The 22,102-nt window shown below is 29.2% G+C and overlaps 2 protein-coding genes across 3 annotated transcripts; one reads left to right on the top strand and one right to left on the bottom strand.

Annotated features, from left to right (window-relative positions):
• Positions 1-158: 158 nt before the first annotated feature.
• On the bottom strand, positions 159-4,975 carry LOC110626143 (pentatricopeptide repeat-containing protein At2g27610). Of its 2 annotated transcripts, none has more exons than XM_021771902.2 (2): positions 830-4,975; positions 159-729 (listed from the first exon to the last, which is right to left on the bottom strand). In XM_021771902.2, the coding sequence occupies exon 1, from the start codon at positions 4,677-4,679 to the stop codon at positions 2,040-2,042; it is 2,640 nt and encodes an 879-aa protein (XP_021627594.1). In that variant the 5' UTR covers positions 4,680-4,975; the 3' UTR covers positions 159-729; positions 830-2,039. The 2 variants fall into 2 exon arrangements, with proteins under 2 accessions (XP_021627594.1, XP_021627595.1); XM_021771903.2 differs by having other exon boundaries at positions 713-1,492; positions 1,741-4,975.
• A 5,163-nt stretch (positions 4,976-10,138) lies between these two features.
• Positions 10,139-13,971, top strand: LOC110627018 (alcohol-forming fatty acyl-CoA reductase). The gene is made up of 10 exons (XM_021773232.2): positions 10,139-10,292; positions 10,399-10,502; positions 10,876-11,078; positions 11,184-11,284; positions 11,448-11,640; positions 12,323-12,484; positions 12,710-12,791; positions 12,908-13,174; positions 13,388-13,515; positions 13,625-13,971. Exons 1-10 carry the CDS (start codon positions 10,214-10,216, stop codon positions 13,779-13,781), a joined length of 1,476 nt encoding a protein of 491 aa, XP_021628924.1. The 5' UTR covers positions 10,139-10,213; the 3' UTR covers positions 13,782-13,971.
• The last annotated feature ends 8,131 nt before the right edge of the window (positions 13,972-22,102 follow it).

Here is a 22,102-nt window from a genome sequence, read left to right as displayed (position 1 = left end):
TAAATCACCTTTGTTATCTTGTTTGCAAGCATTTATGGAGTTTCAGGCAATCTGGAGTCTTGCCATAGTCGGGTCAAATTATGTTTATAAAAGCCGGGTCGGACGTGTGGAAGGCACTAGTTGTTTGCAAATGTATCAAACAAATTTTATTGCCTCCTGTCTCTCTCTCTCTCTCTCTCTCTCTCTCTCAACTTGACTTGTATATATTTAGTACTCAAGTTTTGGTTTTCACTCGATCCTAGTTGTAATTGAACATGCAAGCCAGGTGATTTCTTGTATGTTCAAGTGATTCTTGGTTGTGTTGTGGATTTTTTACTCAGAATTATCCAATTTCTGTTTGTCTTAAATGTTGTATTGAATCAAGGAAGGTACTCAAATTTGTCTTTTTTAAAAATAAACTCCCATCAAATTTAACATTGATATCTTACTGAAATAAAATCAAGGTTCAATAACTGCTATAAAATTTTAATATAAATTGTGATGTGGTGTGGTAAATTTAGAGCTCTTTGACCTTTTGACCATAGCTAATAAACCTGAAACTCAAACGATCAGGAACTCCTTACCAAGTCCTGGCTTGAATCAACATCTTCACCATGGAGCTTTTTGCACTTCCAATTGGATTAACTCGGATCTTACGAGGCTTCTTCAGGAATGAAGTTTGCTTTAAGCAGTATGCAGTACGGTTAGCATTCGGGAAGCGAGACGGTGAATGGGAACTCCATGAGGCTTCTTTAAATTCACAAGAAAGCAAACAGCCGTCTGATTATCTCATACATACACCTATTGAAAGTTAACAAAGGCAGAACATGAAATTTTGATGAACACGTACATTATGCACTAGTTCAACAATGTACAGGTCAACAATGTCAAATTGATTTGTGATCTGCGGACAAACGCAGGCGTCCATCTCAACCATACAGACCACTTGAATCCTTCAGCATAGCTTATTTTCAGGCAGTATGCTTGAAACAGTAATGACCATAGAACCAACACTGCATCAGTCACAGGTCACATACCTCGATTGTTGGCAGTTACTGTGAAATTATTTGGAAAGCTAAACACAGCACTGGATGCTTTCTACCAAGTTCCTGATTTACCATCTTTATTGGCTTAATCTGTGTGCTGGACTGCTGATGCTGACATTTTTTTCACCTAGAGAATACCATTTACTTTTCCCCATAGTTTAGCATTCCTTTGGTTTCACCGTCTGTATCTTGCTAGCAGGGAAGCTAGGAAAAGGCGTTCTAGGCTGGATTACAATACAAGTCATGAATGATATTGAAGCCAAGCTGGATAGACTTTTTTAATGTCAAAAGCTCCTTTATGGTATTGATTTCCGCTTCCCTCTTCAGCCTGTTTGTCTTGAAACCAAAACCTTGATTGGAACTTTCCGTGCTAGTGAAAATGCAACACTTGTTGCAGCTTCTGCAGAGATCTTCATATCCTAGAAACCGAAATCTTATGCTCCATGCCTTCTCACTCTTCTAGCAATCTCCTCAAAAGAAAAAAAAGGGAAAAAAACTCCATGTATATCTTGTAAGTGCAAAGCATTTCTTTTATAGAAGGCACAAATCAAAGGCACAATGTATACAAGAAATGGAAAGGTTTCAACCAGAAAACGTATTAGGAGAGGGAAAATGTGAAGTATTTATCTTTTCCGGAATTACCAATCTCAAAAGTTATTCAATGTGGTTTACAAAATTGTATTCTTATAAGGTTCCGATTGTCAAAAACATTTACCTGTCTGCTGATGTTATCATCCAACTGTATCTTTCAAACTTGATTTAAGCTACTCTTCTGATGTGAAAATCCAACACATTCATTCTCATTGCAAGAATCCTACCCAAACAAACATGTGTCATGGTGATTCAGTCTTTCCCATAAAGTTATGGATGGAAGATTCAAATCATTGCATCACTCTGGGTTCTCCAGTCATTGCGGCAGACGAGCATGATATGAATCCTCATACTAAAGATGGTGAAGTTATCCTCGGCTCTCCATTGGAGGTTTCCAAATTAAATGCACAAACCATGGAGCCCTCACCAATAATCTCCACAAGAGCACAATCCTTTCTTAAAATGATGGAAGCGGTTTGAATCCCTGACTACAATATATCTCTCTTCAATCATTGATATTAACTTAATAACTGTGTGGCAGTCTCCACAGACTCTTAGGTTCTTCACAATCTGGAGTGGAGTTCCTGCAGTTGTGGTAATTAATCCAAAAGCAATAGCCAGCCTCTCACTGTGTTGAGAAAGAATTGTTTCCTTGTGTTCCTCATCGACATCCTGAAGCACATAATTGGTATCAGGCTGGTAACCAGCATCCTTCAATCGGGTACTTAGTTCTGCTAGTTTTGAATAAATTTCATCTGACATGGGATGAGAAACATCACCAGCCAAAAATGAGTAGGTCTTCTTTTTTACCTCAATCCAGCTGTACCCAGCTTCTTTTTTCACTTTTCTTTCATCCATCAATTTCCTTATTTTGTTTTTTTCTTTCCAGTTTCCTGCCGCAGCGTATATGTTGGAGAGTAGAACATATGCAGCTGAATCTTGTGGCTGGAGAGAGATGAGCTTTTCTGCCGCAAGCTTTCCCAACTCTAGATTGCGGTGAACACAGGAAGCTGCCAGGAGAGTTCGCCACACAGTTGCACCTGCAGGAAATGGCATTGCATTTATGATATCCATGGCTTTTCCAAGCATTCCAGCCCGACTATATAGATCAACCATGCAAGAATAGTGCTCCATTGTTGGCTCAATGTGGTGATCTTTCACCATCATGTTGAAGTATCTTTGACCTTCATCCACTAATCCAGCATGTGTGCAAGCAGAAATGACACCAATGAATGTTACGCCATCTATTTCCAAGTTTTGCTTTTGCATATCCTTGAATACCTCAAGAGACTTCCTCCCATTGCCATGCTGTGCATATCCAGATACCATTGAATTCCAAGAAACTAAATCTCTCACCCTTTGTCTTTTGAAAACTTCATTTGCGCTATCAATGTCCCCTCTCTTTGCATACATGGTGACAAGAGAACTGCTAACACATAAAGCATCATTAAACCTCAACTTAATTGACCAGGCATGTAGCTGTTTTCCTTGTTCTACAGCTGCTGTAGGGGAACAACATGCATTTATTACACTAGAGAAAGTATACTCATTAGGTTCAACCCCATCCTTTACCATTTGGATGAATATCTTAACAGATCCTTCAGTGTCTCCCATTTGAGCATATCCAGCTACCATTGCTGACCATGCCACGATGTCCTTCTCATCTATTCTTTCAAAGACTTTTGAAGCTCCAACAATATTTCCTAGCATGACATAAGCATCTAAAAGTGCAGTTCCAACTGAAGGTGACTTCTCATAGTTACTTTTGATGGCTTGAGCATGTACTTCAAAAGGGGAAATAACGGGTTGAGCTGCGAGAATAGTAGAAATAGTATAATCATTTGGTCTAATACCTTCCCTACTCATTTGACAAAATAGATGCACAGCTTGCTCCGCTGTACCGTTCTGCAAGTACCCACCAATCATGGCCGTCCATGAAACCACATTTCGGATTCCATGCATCGTTGAAAATATCTTAAAAGCAGCATCCATATCTTTGCACTTGCTGTAAGCTACCATCAGCGCTGTTCTAACATTGAGAGCAAATTCAAACCCTCCCTTCAATGCCTGACACTGTAGCTGCCTAGCAAAACCCAATTCCTCGATATTAGCACATGATTTAATTATAGAGGCAAAAATCATACTGGTGAGTTTTACTCCACCAAGTCTCAGATAGTAAAACATCTCAAAAGCTTCCAAATGAAGTCCATTTGTTACGTAACCAGCAACCATAGTGTTCCAACTAACATCATTCCTATCCACCATACTGTCAAAAACAGCTCTAGCATCTCTAACCATTCCTGACTTTGAGTACATATTAATCAACGAATTACAAACATATATACTTGTGTCAAACCCGTTCTTTATTACCATTGTGTGAACTTGAACTCCCTTCTCAACTATAGCTTTATCCGCCAAAGCTCCAAGAACAGTCGCAAATGTGAATGGATTAGGCTTAATCCCCTCTGTTTGCATTCTAAAAAAGCAATTCAATGCCTCAACACTCAATCCATTCTGTGCGTAACCTGCAAGCAAAGAGGTCCATGACACCACATTCCTCACTCCCATTTCATCAAAAACTCTCCTCCCTTCTTCAACACTCCCATTCTTGAAATACATGTCAACGAGAGAAGTACCAACACTGACATCCTCAAAAAAACCAGATTTTACGCAATAATTATGCACTTGATTCCCAACATTTTCATCAAATAAGCATGCACAAGCTTTCAGAACACAAGAAAGGGTTGACCCATCAATGGAAAACCCCGAACGATGAATACCCAGGAAGAGATTGACAACATCAGGGTGTGAATTATTACGAGACGACTCAAAAAGAAAGTGATTGCACTGTAGAGAGCCTTGTTGGGGACTTAAATCGAACGTGTGGTGTACGACTGGGCGTTTAATGTCCAAGAAAGAAGCCTGAGGATTTAAGGCAATGGCATGAGTTTTAGAGAGAGGATGGTGAGTGTGGATTTGAAAATAGAACTGGGTTGGAATGGATTTGAAGGTTTGCTTTATTCGGGGTCCATGAAAGGTTTGGAAAATGAGGTATAGAGTCATCTTCTGCTTTCTTTAGTAATATAAGTGGAGATGAATAGCAGCATTGGGCTGCTCTTGGGTGAAAGCTGGGGAACAATAATCCAGTGAAACTGAAGGTCTTGCTGCGGCTCGGACAAAGCACAAGGACCTGCACTGCACCTGCTGTCTGCAACTCATATAATGTCCTGTTCTTAATTTCAGGACTAGGGAATGGTGGTTTTATTTTTAAGGTTAAAATTAAATAGAGTTGAACATCTCTTGCTCTCACATGTTACTCATATCCATCCTTCTTTCAATTACTCACCCTTCTTTTAAATTCTATTTAATACTATCATATAAGAAAAACTTTGTCTTTTAGATTGAAAAATACATGGTAACATCTCTAAAATTTTAAAGATTATATCAGCATTAATTTTAATAATTAAATACTAAAATTTAGATATATAATAAAAAAATTTCATAACAATTATATACACCTGCTTAAAGTAGGAGAAAGTTATAAATTCACTGAATTGTTTGATAGTTATTTGAAATTGGATTTTGATAAAAATTTAATTGAATTCGATTTTATTTTTAAACGATTTAAATTAGGTTGATTTAATAAATGAGTTAAATTTAAACTCTATAAATACTTGATAAAATTTATCTGTTAGACTCGTTTATGAATTTATAAACTGATGTATAAATAAATTTGTGAACAATTTTATAAAGTAATTTGAGTTTAATTTCGTAAAAAAATTAAATTTAAATTTTTTATAAACTTTTCACAAGTCGTAACTTAAATTTTTTAAAATTTATTATAATTTTAAAATTTATAGATGTTTATATATTTTTTTATAAATTTATGAAGTAATTCATATATATTTATTTAATTTTAAATAAAATTTATTATATAATATTTATAAACTATTCCAAATTAAATTTAATAAACTCAAAATTTATTAAACAATTAAATTTTGAATTTATTAATAGTCGCATCGATTTTACTCATATATTAAATTCAATTAACTCTGGACTTTACTCGTATGTATTTGCTTAACAAATTGTTGAGCATTGTCTGAGCCACACTCTGGCACTTTGCAGGGAATGAAAAAGCACAAACTCATGAGAGAAGATATTCTTCCTTCGATGGCATCAAATAGAAAAGTCCAGCGTTTGCTCAACGAATTCATGGATCTCCTCTCTGAATATGAAACTGCTGAAACTAATCTTTATCAGAAAAATTCAAAGCAACCAACTGCATCTCAACCAGAAACTAATGAAATGGACCTTGACCAATCAGCATCAGATCACAAGAAATCCACTGCACCAGTAACAGATAAAACAAACTGTGTCCAACAAGCAACAGATCAAAAGACTCCACTAGCAAGTGATCAAGAAGATTCAGGTCCAATATTGACAGATCAAGTTATTCCAGACTCGCTAGCTACGGATACTGGCCCCTAAATTCTTGAACTTATAACCAATAGGATTAATCTTGAAAGAACATTAGCAGACTAACATGCAGTGTTGCTGAAGTAGATGCATATCGCCATCAATGGCTTCCTGCACGGTGACCCTCCAAGGTATTCGCAATGAGGAATCCTTGTCATTTGAAGATCTGGTGGGCATGTGTAGTTATTCTTTGAAGTTGCACAAGTCAGTATAACAAAGAATCTCACTGTTTAAATCCCAACTATAGCTTTTGTAATCAATTTGGTGGATGCTATTTTATTGTACAATTTCACTCATAAGTATGAAATGCCCCTCTCCTTGGAGGACTGTTTAGATTTCTAGCTTAAGTCTGGAACTCCTTTGATGAGTTAATCGCCAGAATCAAAACGGTTTGGCGAGTTCAGCATGACGGTCATCAACTAAGTTTAGGAGCAGTGAGCAAGAAGATAATATGTTATTTCTTTTCCGCGTCGATTAGCTCTGTAAATGAATTGATATATTTGAGCTTTTTAACTTCATATTACGACTTAAATCGTATTTAATAATATAAGGTTTTGAGAAAAATTTTTCTTTTTTTTTTATTTTTTTATTTTTTTAGGGATTGGAGTTGGTAAATATAGCATTTTCAGGGAGTGGATGTAAACATAAAAATAATTAGGGTAGGTCGTCCCTTTCACCGCCACTGTCTTTGAAATTTCTTGTTATGGTGTACTTAAATGACTTTTGGAATAGAGATATGGATCCACTATAAGCAATGTGCAAATTGATATGAGGATTAATTTGTCAAATAATTATTGATAAAAAATAATTAGGGTGGATCATCCCTTTCACCTCACCGCCACTTTTTCTCGACAATAACTATTTTTCCTAGATTTTGCATCCTCAATTAATTTTAGCCTTTAGCTTCTTATCCACATTTTTAACATTTTACCTAAGTTTTTAAAAATTTTATTATTTAATGAAAAAAACTCCATGGCTCAACTTAATCCACAACAAATGTGGATCAATGAAGTTGCTCAACTAATATATAGAATTTGAAATTCAAATTTTAAATTTTCTTTCATTCATTAAGTATTTCAATTTTCAAAATAGAGTTTTATTTTCTATAAACATATTAACTACTTTATATTTCCCAATTTATTATAATTTTATTTTCAAGTTTTCTCTTTATTCTATAAGCATGTCAATCCTTAAATTTAAATTTTAACATGTGACTTAAATTTAAAATCTCATAAAATATAGTCAAAATCTACGCTATAATTATAATATAAACTTAGTCATGGGTAATTGAAATACGTGACTTAAATTTGAAATCTCATACACTAAAGTCAAAATCGATACTATAATTATAATATAAATTTAGTTATGTGTAATTGAGATATGTGACTTAAATTTAAAATCTCACACAGCAAAGTCAAAATCGATCATGTGATTATAATATAAACTTAGTTATGTGTAATTGCGATACGTGACTTAAATTTAAAATCTTATAGAGTATAGTCAAAATCGACACTATAATTATAATATAATTTTAGTCATGCGTAATTGAAATATGTGACTTAAATTTAAAATCTCATACAATAAAGTCAAAATCGACCATATGATTATAATATAAACTTAATCATGCGTAATTGAGATATGTGACTTAAATTTAAAATCTCATAGAGTATACTCAAAATTGACACTATAATTATAATATAATCTTAGTAATGCATAATTGAAATATGTGAATTAAATTTAAAATTTCATATAGTAAAATCAAAATAGACCCTATAATTATAATATAAACTTAGTCGTGCGTAATTGAAATATATAACTTAAATTTAAAATCTCATACCGTAAAATCAAAATGGACCCTATGATTATAATATAAACTTAGTCATGCGTAATTGAGATATGTGACTTAAATTTAAAATTTTATACAGTAAAGTCAAAATCGACCCTATGATTATAATATAAACTTAGTCGTGCGTAATTGAGATATGTGATTTAAATTTAAAATTTCATACAGTATAATCAAAATCGACACTATAATTATAATATAAACTTAATCATGCGTAATTGAGATATGTGACTTAAATTTAAAATTTCATATAGTATAATCAAAATCGACACTATAATTATAATATAAACTTAGTCATACGTAATTGATATACGTGACTTCAATTTAAAATCTCATATAGTATAATCAAAATCGATCATATATTATAATATAAATTTAATCATGTGTAATTGAGATATATGATTTAAATTTAAAATCTCATACAATATAATCAAAATTGACCATATGATTGTAATATAAACTTGGTCGTGTATAATTGAAACATGTAACTTAAATTTAAAATCTCATATTGTAAAGTTAAAATTGACATGTGATTTAAATGTAAAATCTTATAAACATACTATAGTTAAAATAAAATCATTGAATTAAATATTAAACCTTACTATAATACATATTATTGAATTATTAATAAATTTTATATATTATAAATCAGTATCATTTTAATTTTTATGATATCATTTTATAATAAAATAATAAATAATATTATAATAGCATTTGGTTACGTGCTCCGTTTTGTATGTATCAATAATGATGGAATGTGAATGGTCGTCCACATGCAAATGTCCATTTAATTTCTCTGACAAAACTGTAAGAATAAGGATCGGTATAGTTATAAAGCAACCATTGTTGTTTATTTCTATAGTCCCCATTTTATCAACAATACTTCCTTTATAGTTCAAAAATATCACATATTATTCACTTGTAATTTTTCTTATTCAAGAATATCAGGTATGAAATCTTCATTTCTACTATTGAAGATATTGCAAGGAAAATAGGAGAGAGTGTCAAAAAATATTGGAAAGAAGAAGCTTTGTGAAGAATATAAGTAGGTAGAAAGAATTAAATATTAAAATGAATATAATTTTTAATTATTATTTATCTTGAAAATGATAACATAATTTATGTTGTTTGATAAAACGAAGATATCTAATTGAAAGAAAATTAATGGAGAAAAGATAATGTAATTTAAAGAGTTAATTCACCAGATGTGACATTTTAAATTGATGAGACTCATTTAAGCCATAATAATTATGGCTCAATCATAATCTTTAATTAATATCAACAATATATTAAAACTTATTAATTTGTTATTTAATATTCAGTATCATTTCAATTTGTTATTTAATATTTGATATTATTTCAATTTTTATAATATCATTTTATAATAAAATAATAAATAATATTATAATACCACTTATTTACGTGCATCGTTTTGTATGTATAATAATGATAGAATGCGAATTGTCGTTGACGTGTAAATCTCTATTCAATTTGTAAGAATAGATGTGACATTTTAAATTGATGGAAGCATTTGAGCCATAATAATTGAGGCTCAACTTGAATATCAATCATGATCCTTATTTAATATCAACAATATATTAAAACTTATTAATTTGTTATTTAATATTCATATGCATGTGTTGGTGACCAGTAAACCAAGAAATGGATAATTATGGGTGATCGGTAAATGCATGGATCACAGATGACGTACGTTCATCAATACCAAACAATTAAAGGACTTTACCTTCATTTCTTAGTTTTGGTGTTCTGTTGCACTCACACGTGTTGAAGTTTTTCTTTGTTCATGTCCCTAACCTTCTTCATGAGTGTCCAGGTGTTCTCTAGTTGCTCAGCTATCTTTCTTCTGGGTTGGTAGCCTTAGTTTTTCAGTTTTCTTTTTTCTAATTGCACCTCAGGAGCAAGTGATTTAGCTTTTATTTATTTTTTAAATAAATATTAAATATAATCTGAAGGAAACGTGGACTGGACAAAAACAATTTGAACATAAAGGAAACCTTATGTTGGATTAATTGGATGGTGAATCACAAATGTTAGATTTACACGATAGGGAGATTGTTACAAATTCCTATTGTCGTTTAGGTTCGTGCACTTTGGTTTTGGTTGGTAAGCTGTCATTGCTACGACTTCAAAGAGTAGTTGTCATTTGCATGGCTTTCTCTAGTTATATATAACAAAGCAAGTGCTTCTCATTTCACCAATCAATATACCAACTAAAGGAGTAGAAAACAAAAAGAAAGAAAATCTCGTTGTTTAGCCAATGGAGATGGAAAATATAGTTGGATTTCTTGAGAACAAGACCATTTTGGTCACTGGTGCAACTGGCTATCTAGCAAAGAGTATATATGCCATTCCCCATGAATTTCTTTCTCTCTCTTTTTAAGGGAGAAAATTTTTTTTATTTCTAATTAATGTTTATGGCAATTGTCTTTGACATGGATGCAGTTTTTGTGGAGAAGATATTGAGGGTTCAACCAAAGGTTAAGAAGCTTTATCTTCTTTTGAGAGCTTCTGATGCTAACTCTGCCCTAGATCGCCTAAATAAAGAGGTATATTTTTTTTATGAAATACTGGCAATTAAATAGTTTAAGCATAGTGATTAAGAAAGTAACTAAAATTTTTAAATTTTAACGAAATATTTTTTATTTTAATAAATTATTTGTTATCTCACTTAATAATTACTTCCATACTTTAATAATTATTTCTCCATTAATATAATATTAAAAAGAGAGATAATAACGAAAAAGAGAAACAAAATTAATTAGATGAATTTTTAGGAAATTATATAAATATATTTAATAAAATAAAAAAAAAAATTTTTGAAAAATAATTAATATTCCTTCATCTTCACCTCTCATTGTTTGTATGTGTGTGTATATGATAATGTGTTGAATAATTTAATTGATATATGTACATGAACAGGTGATAGGGAAAGAGTTGTTTAAAGTTGTAAGAGAAAAATATGGTGAAAGGCTAAATTCCTTTTTATCAGAAAAGGTTAGTGCTGTTGCTGGGGACATCTCTTTTGAAGACTTGGGTGTGAAAGATTCCCACTTGAGAGATGAGATGTGGAGAGAAGTTGATGTGGTGCTCAATTTTGCTGCTACTACCAATTTTGATGATAGGTAATAGAAAAAATGAAGATAAAATAATTACTTATTTCCTTGTAACTTAATTTAATAGAAACTTATTAAAGATTTCATTTTTTCTCTCTTTTGGGTGTTATGAAGATATGACATTTCCTTAGGCATAAATACATTGGGAGCTTTGCATGTCTTGAACTTTGCAAAGAAATGTCTGCAAATCAAGATGCTTGTCCATATCTCCACTGGTAATTAACTTCTCTTTCTCTCCTTTTAGTTTCTTCTAATATACTTACATTAATTGTAGCTCATAAATAAGATTAATTATATCCATACCTACCCTCAGACAGCTAATAAATTGTTTCATATTTTTTGTTTTTCAAAAAATAATTTAGTAATTTTTATTGTCAGCTTATGTATGCGGTGAAGATTCAGGACTTATACTGGAAAAGCCATTTTCAATGGGTAAAGCCAAGAAGGGAACCAGTAAAATAGACATTGAAAAAGAAAAGAAACTGATTCAAGAGAAATTAAGTGAACTGCGATCAGAAAATACTTCAGAGACAGATATTACACAATTCATGAAGGATCTTGGCATTCAAAGGTATCAATGAATCAAATTAATTAGCCTTAACTATTAATATTGTCTTAATCTCCTTTGCGTGTATGATATTGAATATCGATCTATAAATTAAAAAAATATCGAGTGATTGGTTATGGACATAAATGATTTATATGAAATCTCATAATAAAAATTAAGAGAATAATACGATAAAAGATGATCTTAACATATTTAATAGGACTATAATTATTTTTTTAAAATTTATTTTGATTTTAAATTGTAAAATTTTGGTTCTTTGAAGACATCTTTGTACATGTGAGATTTGGAGTTTTAATTATCATAAGACTTTACATGTTTGAAAATTATATCGTTTAGTGTGTCTAAACTAATATCTTTGGGCACTGAATTAAGAAGTCAAAACTTTCGAGTTTCAAATCATTCAGAATCAAAATACTTGTGTTTTGACTTTACAATGTAAAATTGAGGATTTCGACACCTTGAATACTAAAACTATATATTTTAATTCTTTAAATGTTGAGATACAAATTCGACACCTTGAATACTAAAACTATATATTTTAATTCTTTAAATGTTGAGAGCGTTTGTAGACATGAATCCTTAGACTATCGATTATCGTCGGAGTCTCTTCACTTTGCTATAGAAGCACTAGTTTATTTTTTGTTTTTTTTGCCTCCTAGTTACTGATGAATATAGTAATATCTAGGGCAAGGATGTATGGGTGGCCAAACACCTATGTATTTACCAAGGCCATGGGAGAGATGCTTCTCATGCATTCCAAAGAAGATCTGCCCCTTCTTATTATACGTCCCACCATGATCACCAGTACTTACAAAGAACCATTTCCAGGCTGGATTGAAGGTATAAGGTAATTGATAAAGGAAACGAGCTTAATAATTTTTAATTTAAATATGTACCCTACAATTTATACGCCAATTATTTCAATAATATACACTCCTTAGCTGACTTTACATGAATTTCGATATAAATATTTAAATTAAACTTGCTACACAATCGTAAATAAACTGAATTCAACTTCATTTGATGAATAATTTTCTTTTGTATAATATTTTTTTCTTTTTTACAATAACAGAACCATTGATAGTGTAATTGTGGGCTATGGCAAAGGAAAAGTTTCATGCTTTCTTTCAAATCCACAATTAACCCTAGATGTGGTGAGCTTATCACTCTCTTCCTTTACTTTTTTTTTTTTTCCTTTTCTTTAGTTGAAATTGCCAAAAATGAAAAAATATATATATATGTTTAAAAAAGTATTGATGATAATGTGTAGATACCAGCTGATATGGTGGTGAATGGTATTTTGGTGGCCATGGTGGCGCATGGGAAGCAATCATCGGAAACCATTTATCATATAGGATCTTCATTGAGAAACCCTGTTAAGTTATCAAATATTCATGATTTTAGCTTTCGTTATTTCTCTGCAAATCCATGGATTAACAAGGATGGAATGCCAGTTAAGGTTCTCAAAGGCACCATTTTTCGGTCCATGGCCAGCTTCCACATGTACATGGCAATTCGTTTTCAGCTGCCTTTGAAGGTAGAATATCTTATGGCTAACCGTAGAAGGTGTTTTTATTGCAACGGTGAAGTAAAATCACTTGCGACATAGATACTAGATTACCCTTTATGTTATTACTAACATATATAGAACGTCATGTGAAATATTTGAATTATATATTATATATGCATGAGACGTCATGATGATCATCTTGATAATAAAGTTTTAGTGTCTCTTTGTAATATTTCATAGGCATTGGAAGTTGCAAATACTATGGCGTTCAAGAAATATCAGAGCACGTATGCAACTCTTGATAGGAAAATAAAGCTAGTGATGAGATTGGTAGATCTTTATAAACCTTATGTGTTCTTTGAGGGCATGTAAGTAGTGAAACTCAAATCTTCTCCATGAATTTGTTTTTTTGAAACTTTCTCCATGTTTTTGTTAATATATATACTAACATAAGTTATGCGTATAAATGTGTTGTAGCTTTGACGACACGAACTCAGAGAAGTTGAGAATAGCAGCAAGAGAGAAAGTTCCTGAAGAAGCAGATGGCTTCAACTTTGATCCCATAGGAATTGACTGGGAGGATTACATGATGGGTGTTCACATTCCTGGTCTTGTCAAATACGTAATGAAATGATTCCAAGGCCAGCCAACACCTCCTTTACTTTCGCTATTAATTGTATCATTGATTTGCTTTCTCAACATTGTTCTCAAGACTTAAAAATAATTGATGGTTGATTATAGTCAAATTCAAATATATAACGATTGTATTTTTAAGATTTTTCAATTCACTTGTATATTAATATTAAAATTAAAGTGCAGAATATATATATATATTAGAAATTTAGCACTATTTAAATTTTATTAAATTTAATAAAATATAAAAATTAATTTATTTAACTTCAATATAGTAATTTATTGTTTAAAAATATAGTCTTATGGACTTCTTTCATAGTTTGTAACATAATTATAATACATGTTTTACGTTTACAAATAATTTTTTATATTATTAAATAATAACACATAAAAATGTCTAAAATTTTGATTTAATTAGTAAAGTCCAATGAAATTCTAAACACAATTTAAATTCCATTAAATTCATTTAATATATTAATTTAATCTCCAAAACTTCATCTACAACTTATAAAATAGTTCTATATTATTAATTTGTTTTTAACAAAGATATAATAAAAAAAATACGAATGGGAAACAATCTAAATATAAAATTAGAAAAAAATTTAAACAATAATTCTTTATCCTAAAAATTTAATATTCTTATATCTTATTTTAAGATTTTCTTAATTAGCTTTAAAATTAAAATTAGATAATAAATTATTATCCATTTTTAAATTTAACTATTATTGTAAATAATTAACCGATTTAAGAGTAAATTTAATAATTCTATTATTTTCCATTCTCCTCACTTTTATATGTAGTATTAACTTTTTTTAAGAATAATTATAAAAAAGTGTTTTCTAGTTTTCAAATTTGAAGTTAATTTTATAATAAAATAGATTAGCAGAGTAATTTATTGGTTTCTCACTTTTTTATTATATCTTTTAATTTTTTTTATAAATTTAAATTTAAACCCTTAGTTGAAATTTTGTAAAATTACATATATTTTTTTTATAATTTTTAACACATCAATAATATTAAAATAAAATAAAATATAAAAATTTTTATTTATTAACAGAACGTAATTATGAAATATTATTTTATCAAAAATTTAACTTCACATTCTAATATGAGGATACGCACAATTACAAAATACGTGCAAGGCACGACTTTTAATAAATTATAATAATATTATTATTATTATATTATATTATATTATATTATTATATATAAGATAAAACTATTATATTATATATTATCTTTGCATAAAGTGAATGGAGCCTCGGCCGTCACAAATTTTGGTAATAGAAATATACAATTTTTTTATCGATTAGTATACAAATTAATTTTTTATATTAATATCTTATTATAATTATTTTGAAAAATTATTGTGCTCATAATAAATACCATTATATAATAATTGATATTATAATTATCATATTTAAGATTTTATTTTGTTTTTTCAGTGATATTTAAAAGTAAATCTTTAGATTATTTTGCTACTCATTATAGTTTTTAAATGTATGTTTTTATTGATGAATTTATGGTAAAGATCAACAAATAATTCCAATAAATAAATTTAAATAATATGAAAAATTATAAGTAGCAATATTAATAGAGTCTCAATTATTAATCCTTGTAATCTTTTGTAGATTTTGTTTTATAATACATGCTATTTAATAATTATAAAATTAATTTATGTAATATCTATAGGAATTATTATTTAATTGAAATATTTTTCTGGATTATAAAATATCTATCATATTATAAAAATGAAATAAATTTTTAATGTTATGCAAAACATAACACTATTAAATTTTAGAAATAAGAATTATTAAAATAATAAATATTTAATAGTTATAAAAAATTGTTAAATTAATAAATATTAATTGATAATAAATTTAAATTTGATTAATGGGTGCTATTAAAGTATTAGATAATTTTAATAAGAATTACTAAATATTAAAATATATTATTATTTAAATATTAAATAATTATAAAGATGAGTGATCAATAATAGATAATAAGTTTTAAATTAAAATATAGAACAATTATCAAATATTAAAGTTTAATATCCCTTTAAAGTTCTTAAAAAATTAGGAGCATAGTTTCCTTTATAAAATGCAAATTACCTTAACCTTAATTTTTAATAAAATTTACAATTAAGTCTTACTACTACTTTTTTATTTTAAATATAAATTGTAACTTAACCTTTTAATTTTATGACAATTTTTCTATTAAAATATTATATCCTTAATGTCCAAAATTTTACTTTAAATATCATTTTATTTTATTCTATTTTCAGGTAAAATTAATTATTGCTTTTTATGAAAAATAAGAGATAAGATATCAAATTATTATTTTATCTAAAAAGATAGATAATAAAAGTTATTCAACTTAAATAATACAGATTTATTATATAATAAAATGATTACTTTTGCTTTTTTCAAAAAAACTAGTAATAAAATTTATTCAACTTATATAATAAGAGATTTAATATATAATTATTTTTTAAAAAAAAGGAGGTTTCTTGTTTTTTTAAAATATGGATTGGAGATTATAATAGTAGAATTTAAAATCTCTTAATCTATTCAGATGCACTTACTATTATATTAAATCTGCGAGTTCAAAGGAAGTAATTTTTAAAATTTGTAACTATATAATTCATTAATTAATAAAGTATTAATTAAATATGTAATAAAGTATTACACATAATTTTATGCTTAAAATGTGTTGTAGCTTTGACAAAACTCATAGAAGTTGGGAATAGCAGCAAGAGAGAAAGTTCCTGAAGAAGCAGGTGGCTTCAACTTTGATCCCATAGGAATTGACTGGGAGGATCATTGATTTGCTTCTTAAGATTGTGCATCCATGATTGATTACAGGGAAACTCACATACGATTTTTAATTAATGAATTAAATTAAATAAATTCCTTACATGTATATTAATGATTAAATAAATTTGGGCTGAATTTATATCAGGAATATATAATTATTATATTGTACGTTATTATTATAAAATTATAGTGGTAATAATAAATATTATAATTAAAAAACTTTTTAATAATACTCATAAATTTTATTATTATCATTTTTTTATTAAATAATTAACAATAATTATTTACATTGCTACTATATGTTAAATAATATAATACCAAAATTAATATTATTCTAAAATTTCTGCCACTAATTGTAATAATTATTGTAAGATTTATGTTTACAAGTAAAATTTTATATTCTTGAATAATAACGCATAAAAATATATAAACTTTAGATAAATAGGAAAATAAAATTTTTTTAAAAATAAATTCTATTAAATTCATTTAATTATCAAAACAATTTCAATTAAAATTTAGTCTCCAAAACCTCCTCCACAACTTATAATATAATTCTATATTACTAATTTTTTTAAAAAAATATAATAAATTTAAATGAATAATTTATTAATTCATAATTTTAAATTAAACTAAAAATTATAAAATTTTATCCATTAATAAAATAAAAAACTCATTTAAGGAATTAAATTAAAGATTTTAATATTTATTATATTATTTTTTAGACCAATTAAAATTAAAGAAAACTTATAATCATCTAATCTAATTAAGGATGTTTTAAATTCTCAATAGTAGTTTCTCTCCTCCATTTTTTATATATACTAATTTTTACATCGTGACTTATATATTTATTAACTCGTTGTATATATTGTAATTTTTTACTTTTTTTTATTAATTTTATACAAAGTATTATATTATTATTAATTCGTTATCAATTAAATTTATTTCATAATAAATTTACGAAAATTCAGTATTAATTAAAATTGTTTACATTAAATTTTTATATTTTATTCAATTAAATTATTATTTTTCAACTAATCATATGAATTTTTTAATTTACGTATATTTTAATTAGTTAAAGTTATTAGTTAATTAATTAATTAAATTAATTTTACTGACTTTAAAATTTCATTAGAATTTCAAAATCAATCAAATTAATATTTGATATTTCAATCAGTTAAAATTATAATTTTATTTCTTTAGAATATAATTATAAAAAATAATTGTCATATAAATTATATATATTCTATCAATTATCACAATGATCACATTTGCACTCCGAGACTTAACCTGGTGGAAAGTGCATCCGAGAAGTCTAAGGTTCGACTCCCCCAACTCCTATTTCAAAAAAAAAAAACAATTATCACATTTATCATGAAATTTATTGAAGAAAATAGATTACTCGCCGCTATCGCCCGTCAATCAGTGTTTTTTTTTTTTTTCCTAAGCAACCCTATCAATTAGTTATCAATATTGAAGTTTCTTTTGTAACATAAGAAAAATTAGTTGCACGCTTTAGATATATAGACATACTTTGGGAAAAAAACATCATTTAAAATTATTTTAAGAAAATAAAAGAAGTTATTTAAAAATAGAGTTAGTTTAGGGGTGATCAACCAATTTAATTTTGATAAATTAAAAATTAAAATTTATAAAAAAATATAATTTAATTAATAATTTAATTTGATTCAATTTAAATATAAAAAGATGAGGTCCTTGCAACAGTAAGTTTAATTACGTATAACTAAAAATTTTACTCTTTTATTTTCTTCTTAATTTTAAAAACTTCACTCAAAATTGAAAGAAAAAATAATACAAGAATTGATAAAAAGGGAGAAAGAAAAACATATCAAAAATGAAATTCACTTTTTATTTATAGACTTGAAAAGATGCATGGCTTCGTTTAAAAAATAATAAATAAATAGATAAATAAATAAATTAATTAAAAGTAATTAAACTTACCATTGACGTTAATCAAAAGTAAGGACATGTCCATGTCCCTGTCCCTTTATATTATATTGTCTTGCATTATGTATATATATACTAATAAATAATATTAATAAATATTATATTTAACAATTTTCACTTAATATTATTTTATAATAAAGGGCATAAAACTTTATTGGACATATGTATAGCACATAAAACCATAAAATTCATATTTGTATTATACATGAATTCTTAAATCTACAACGGCGCAGTGCATTTAAAAATGGCGTTGCACTCTATTCTGTTTTAGCAATTTCACTACAACTTCACCATTAATTTATTGAAAACTGCATAGGCACTCTCATTGTGAGTGTCCACTACTGCTTCATCACTCCACTTAAAGCTATAAGAACAGTTAAAAACAAAGTTGAATCTTCTCATTTTGGATTACATTGCACGAGTTAAATATAAAACTTTAGATGGGACAGTAATTTTATTATCATTCCCACTATTCCTTAAATATTATATGCATCGGAAATGTAACTTCCACATTAAAATTCTAGTATAAGTTTCAAATTGTATGATATTTATAAAAAAATAATAGAATTCAAATAATATTATCTTTTTAGATTAGTCACAGTATCATGTTTTCCATTAAATTTTTTAGTTTTCTCACTTAACAACGGTTCTGTGAAAAGATCAACCAATATTTAATCAGTTGAAAGATACTTAATAGATATCTTTCTTTTTTAAGAAAATGTATAATTGACGTCATATAAACGCATTTAAAAATAAACTCTAAATAAACTTAGAGAAAAGTGTATAATTCTGAATGGAAAATAAATTGTCTCACAAAATATAACGTTTGTTTTAAATAGTAGTATAAAAAAATTCAAAAAATCCTAAAATATTGATAAAAAAATTTTCAAAAACCATTTTGAGACTCTAAACAATGTTTTTGGGTCTCGTGACAAGCCGTTATATAGCCAAAGGCAAGTAACAAATGTAGATCTCTGAATAAGCTTTTCGAATTGGAATTTTAATAACGATTATAACACTCGTAGTCAAAGTTATGGCCAAAACGCTTTTTGCCGCTTAATGGGCGCATTTGGACCGATCCGCCCATTTCAAATATTTTAGCCCATCTCGTCCGCATCAGTCTCCTCCACTAGAAAATAACTCGATCTCGAGCGAAGCAAAAGATTTGGATACAAAGGAATATCAAAGTCGTGGTACCTGGATATGTCCACCACATTAAATATCTTAGAAACACCCATGGTGTCTGGAAGATCTATCACATAAATATTGTCATTAATGCACCTGAGTACTGAATAGGGCTCATACTTCTTAGGCTGCAGCTTGTTATATGTACCAACTGGGAACCTCTCCTTGCGCAGGAACATCATCACTAAATTTCCAACCTGAAAGACTTCTTGTCGTCTATGCTTATTTGCAGCTTGCTTGTACTTTGAGTTCGCTTGCTCCAACTTTTGTTTAACTTCCTTCTGCACATCCACAATCTACTCAGCCATGTACTTTGCTGAAATACTAGTATCTATACCTTTTAGCAGCTTGATTAAATTTAACATATATTGTGGCACCTTGGTGTAGACAACAGAAAAAGGTGAGCGGCCTAGGGCATTATGGACAACACTATTGTAAGCAAATTCAACTTGAGGAAGAATAAGGCCCCACTGCTTCATTTTATCTCCACAAAGACTGCGAATCAAGTTGCCTTAAATCTGGTTGACTGCTTCTGTTTGCCTATCAGTCTGCGGGTGAGTGGTACTGTTGGACTGTAAGGAAGAATCAAACAATTTCCATAGTGTCCCCCAGAAATAGCTAAGGAACTTGTTGTCACTGTTTGAGATAATAGATTTTGGAACCCCATGAAGATGGACGACCTCTTTAAAGAACAGCCTTGCAACAACGACTGCATCTGAGTTTTTTATGCAAGGAATAAAGTGTGACATCTTCGAAAATCTGTCAACTACAACAAAAACAAAATTAATGTCTCTTTGTGTGCGAAGCAGTCCTAGGACAAAGTCTATAGATAGATCTTTCCAAATATTTTCTGAAACTGGCAGAGGCAAGTATAACCCAATGTTCTTGGACTGGCCCTCGGATCTCTGGCAAGTGTAATATTTCTCCATAAATTTGCAGATATCCCTTCTCAGTTGTGGCCAGTAAAACTTTTCCTTGATGGTTGCCAGAGCCTTGTCTCTCCCAAGGTGACCTACAAATACGCCTCTATACAAGTCACTAATCACCTTCTCCCTTAAGGAGGTCTTCGGAATGCACATGAACACCCTCATGGAAGCTGGGTAATTCAGAAACATTTTTGGGTGTGGGTCATTCTTTGATTATTGCAATTTTTATCTCATCAACATGAACACTCTCATCCGAAATCATAAATCCCAAGAACACTAATCTTTGGGTTAGAAAACTGTATTTTTTCATATTAACATACAAAAGATTATATTTCAACACAACTAGTACAACTCTCAAGTGGACCATGTTCTCCTCTTCACTACTATTATATATGAGACTCATCAAAGTAAACTACAACAAATTTGCCAATAAATGGTTTAAATGCCTCAGTCTCATGAATGTACTAGGAGTATTTGACAACCCAAAGGGCATAACCAACTACTTATAGAATCTCTCTTTGGTTTTGAACGCTAACTTCCACTCGTCACCAAGTTTAATATGAATTTAATAATACTCATTCTTTAAATCTAGCTTCAAAAACCACTTCGCCCCATGCAATCTGTCCAGCATATCATCCAGTCTCGAATTGGAAACTTATAGCCCATTGTAATTCGGTTGATCACCCAACTATCAATACACATTCTCCAACTTCCATCCTTCTTTGGTGTTAACAAAGCTGGCATTACACATGGACTTAAACTTTCTTGAATCACCCCTTCCACAGCAATTCTTCTACCTTCCCTTTTAAAATATTACTCTCCCTCGGATTCATCCTGTAGTGAGGTAAATTAGGAAGGCTAGCACCAGGAATAAGATCAATTTGATGTTGAATGTCTCTCATGGGTGGTAACCCATCTAGTGTGTCTTCTCCCATCAATTCTTTGAACTCCTATAATAGAGGATGGACCAATTTAGGTTGCTCATCCACTTGCTTTTTCAGGCTCATTCATCAAAATCTGCTTCACAATCAAAACATGCGCCTATCATATTTTCTTAACTTTAAAGGCCATTCTGAGACCCTAAACAGTATTTTTAGGCCTTGTGACAGGCCGTTACGTAACCAAAGGCATTGAACAAATGTAGATATCAGGACGAGCTTTCTAAATTAGGATTTTAATAGTGATTTTGATACCCATAATAAAAGTTATAGACAAAACATTTTTTGCTGCTCAATAGACACGTTTGGACCGGTCCATCCGTTTTAAATATTTCGGCTCATCTCGTCCGCATCAATAATACAACTTAGTCATTACAATATAAAGTAACAAGTCATTTAGGAATAATAATAAATAGAATACACCTCATAAATCTCTTAATACGTAGGATATTTTTGCTATTAAGAGGCATAGCAATAAACTCATATTCTATG

This window comes from Manihot esculenta, chromosome 11 (genome assembly GCF_001659605.2).
Source record: "Manihot esculenta cultivar AM560-2 chromosome 11, M.esculenta_v8, whole genome shotgun sequence".
NCBI classification, from domain to species: Eukaryota; Viridiplantae; Streptophyta; class Magnoliopsida; order Malpighiales; family Euphorbiaceae; genus Manihot; species Manihot esculenta.
This window is presented reverse-complemented; position numbering and strand designations above follow the sequence as displayed.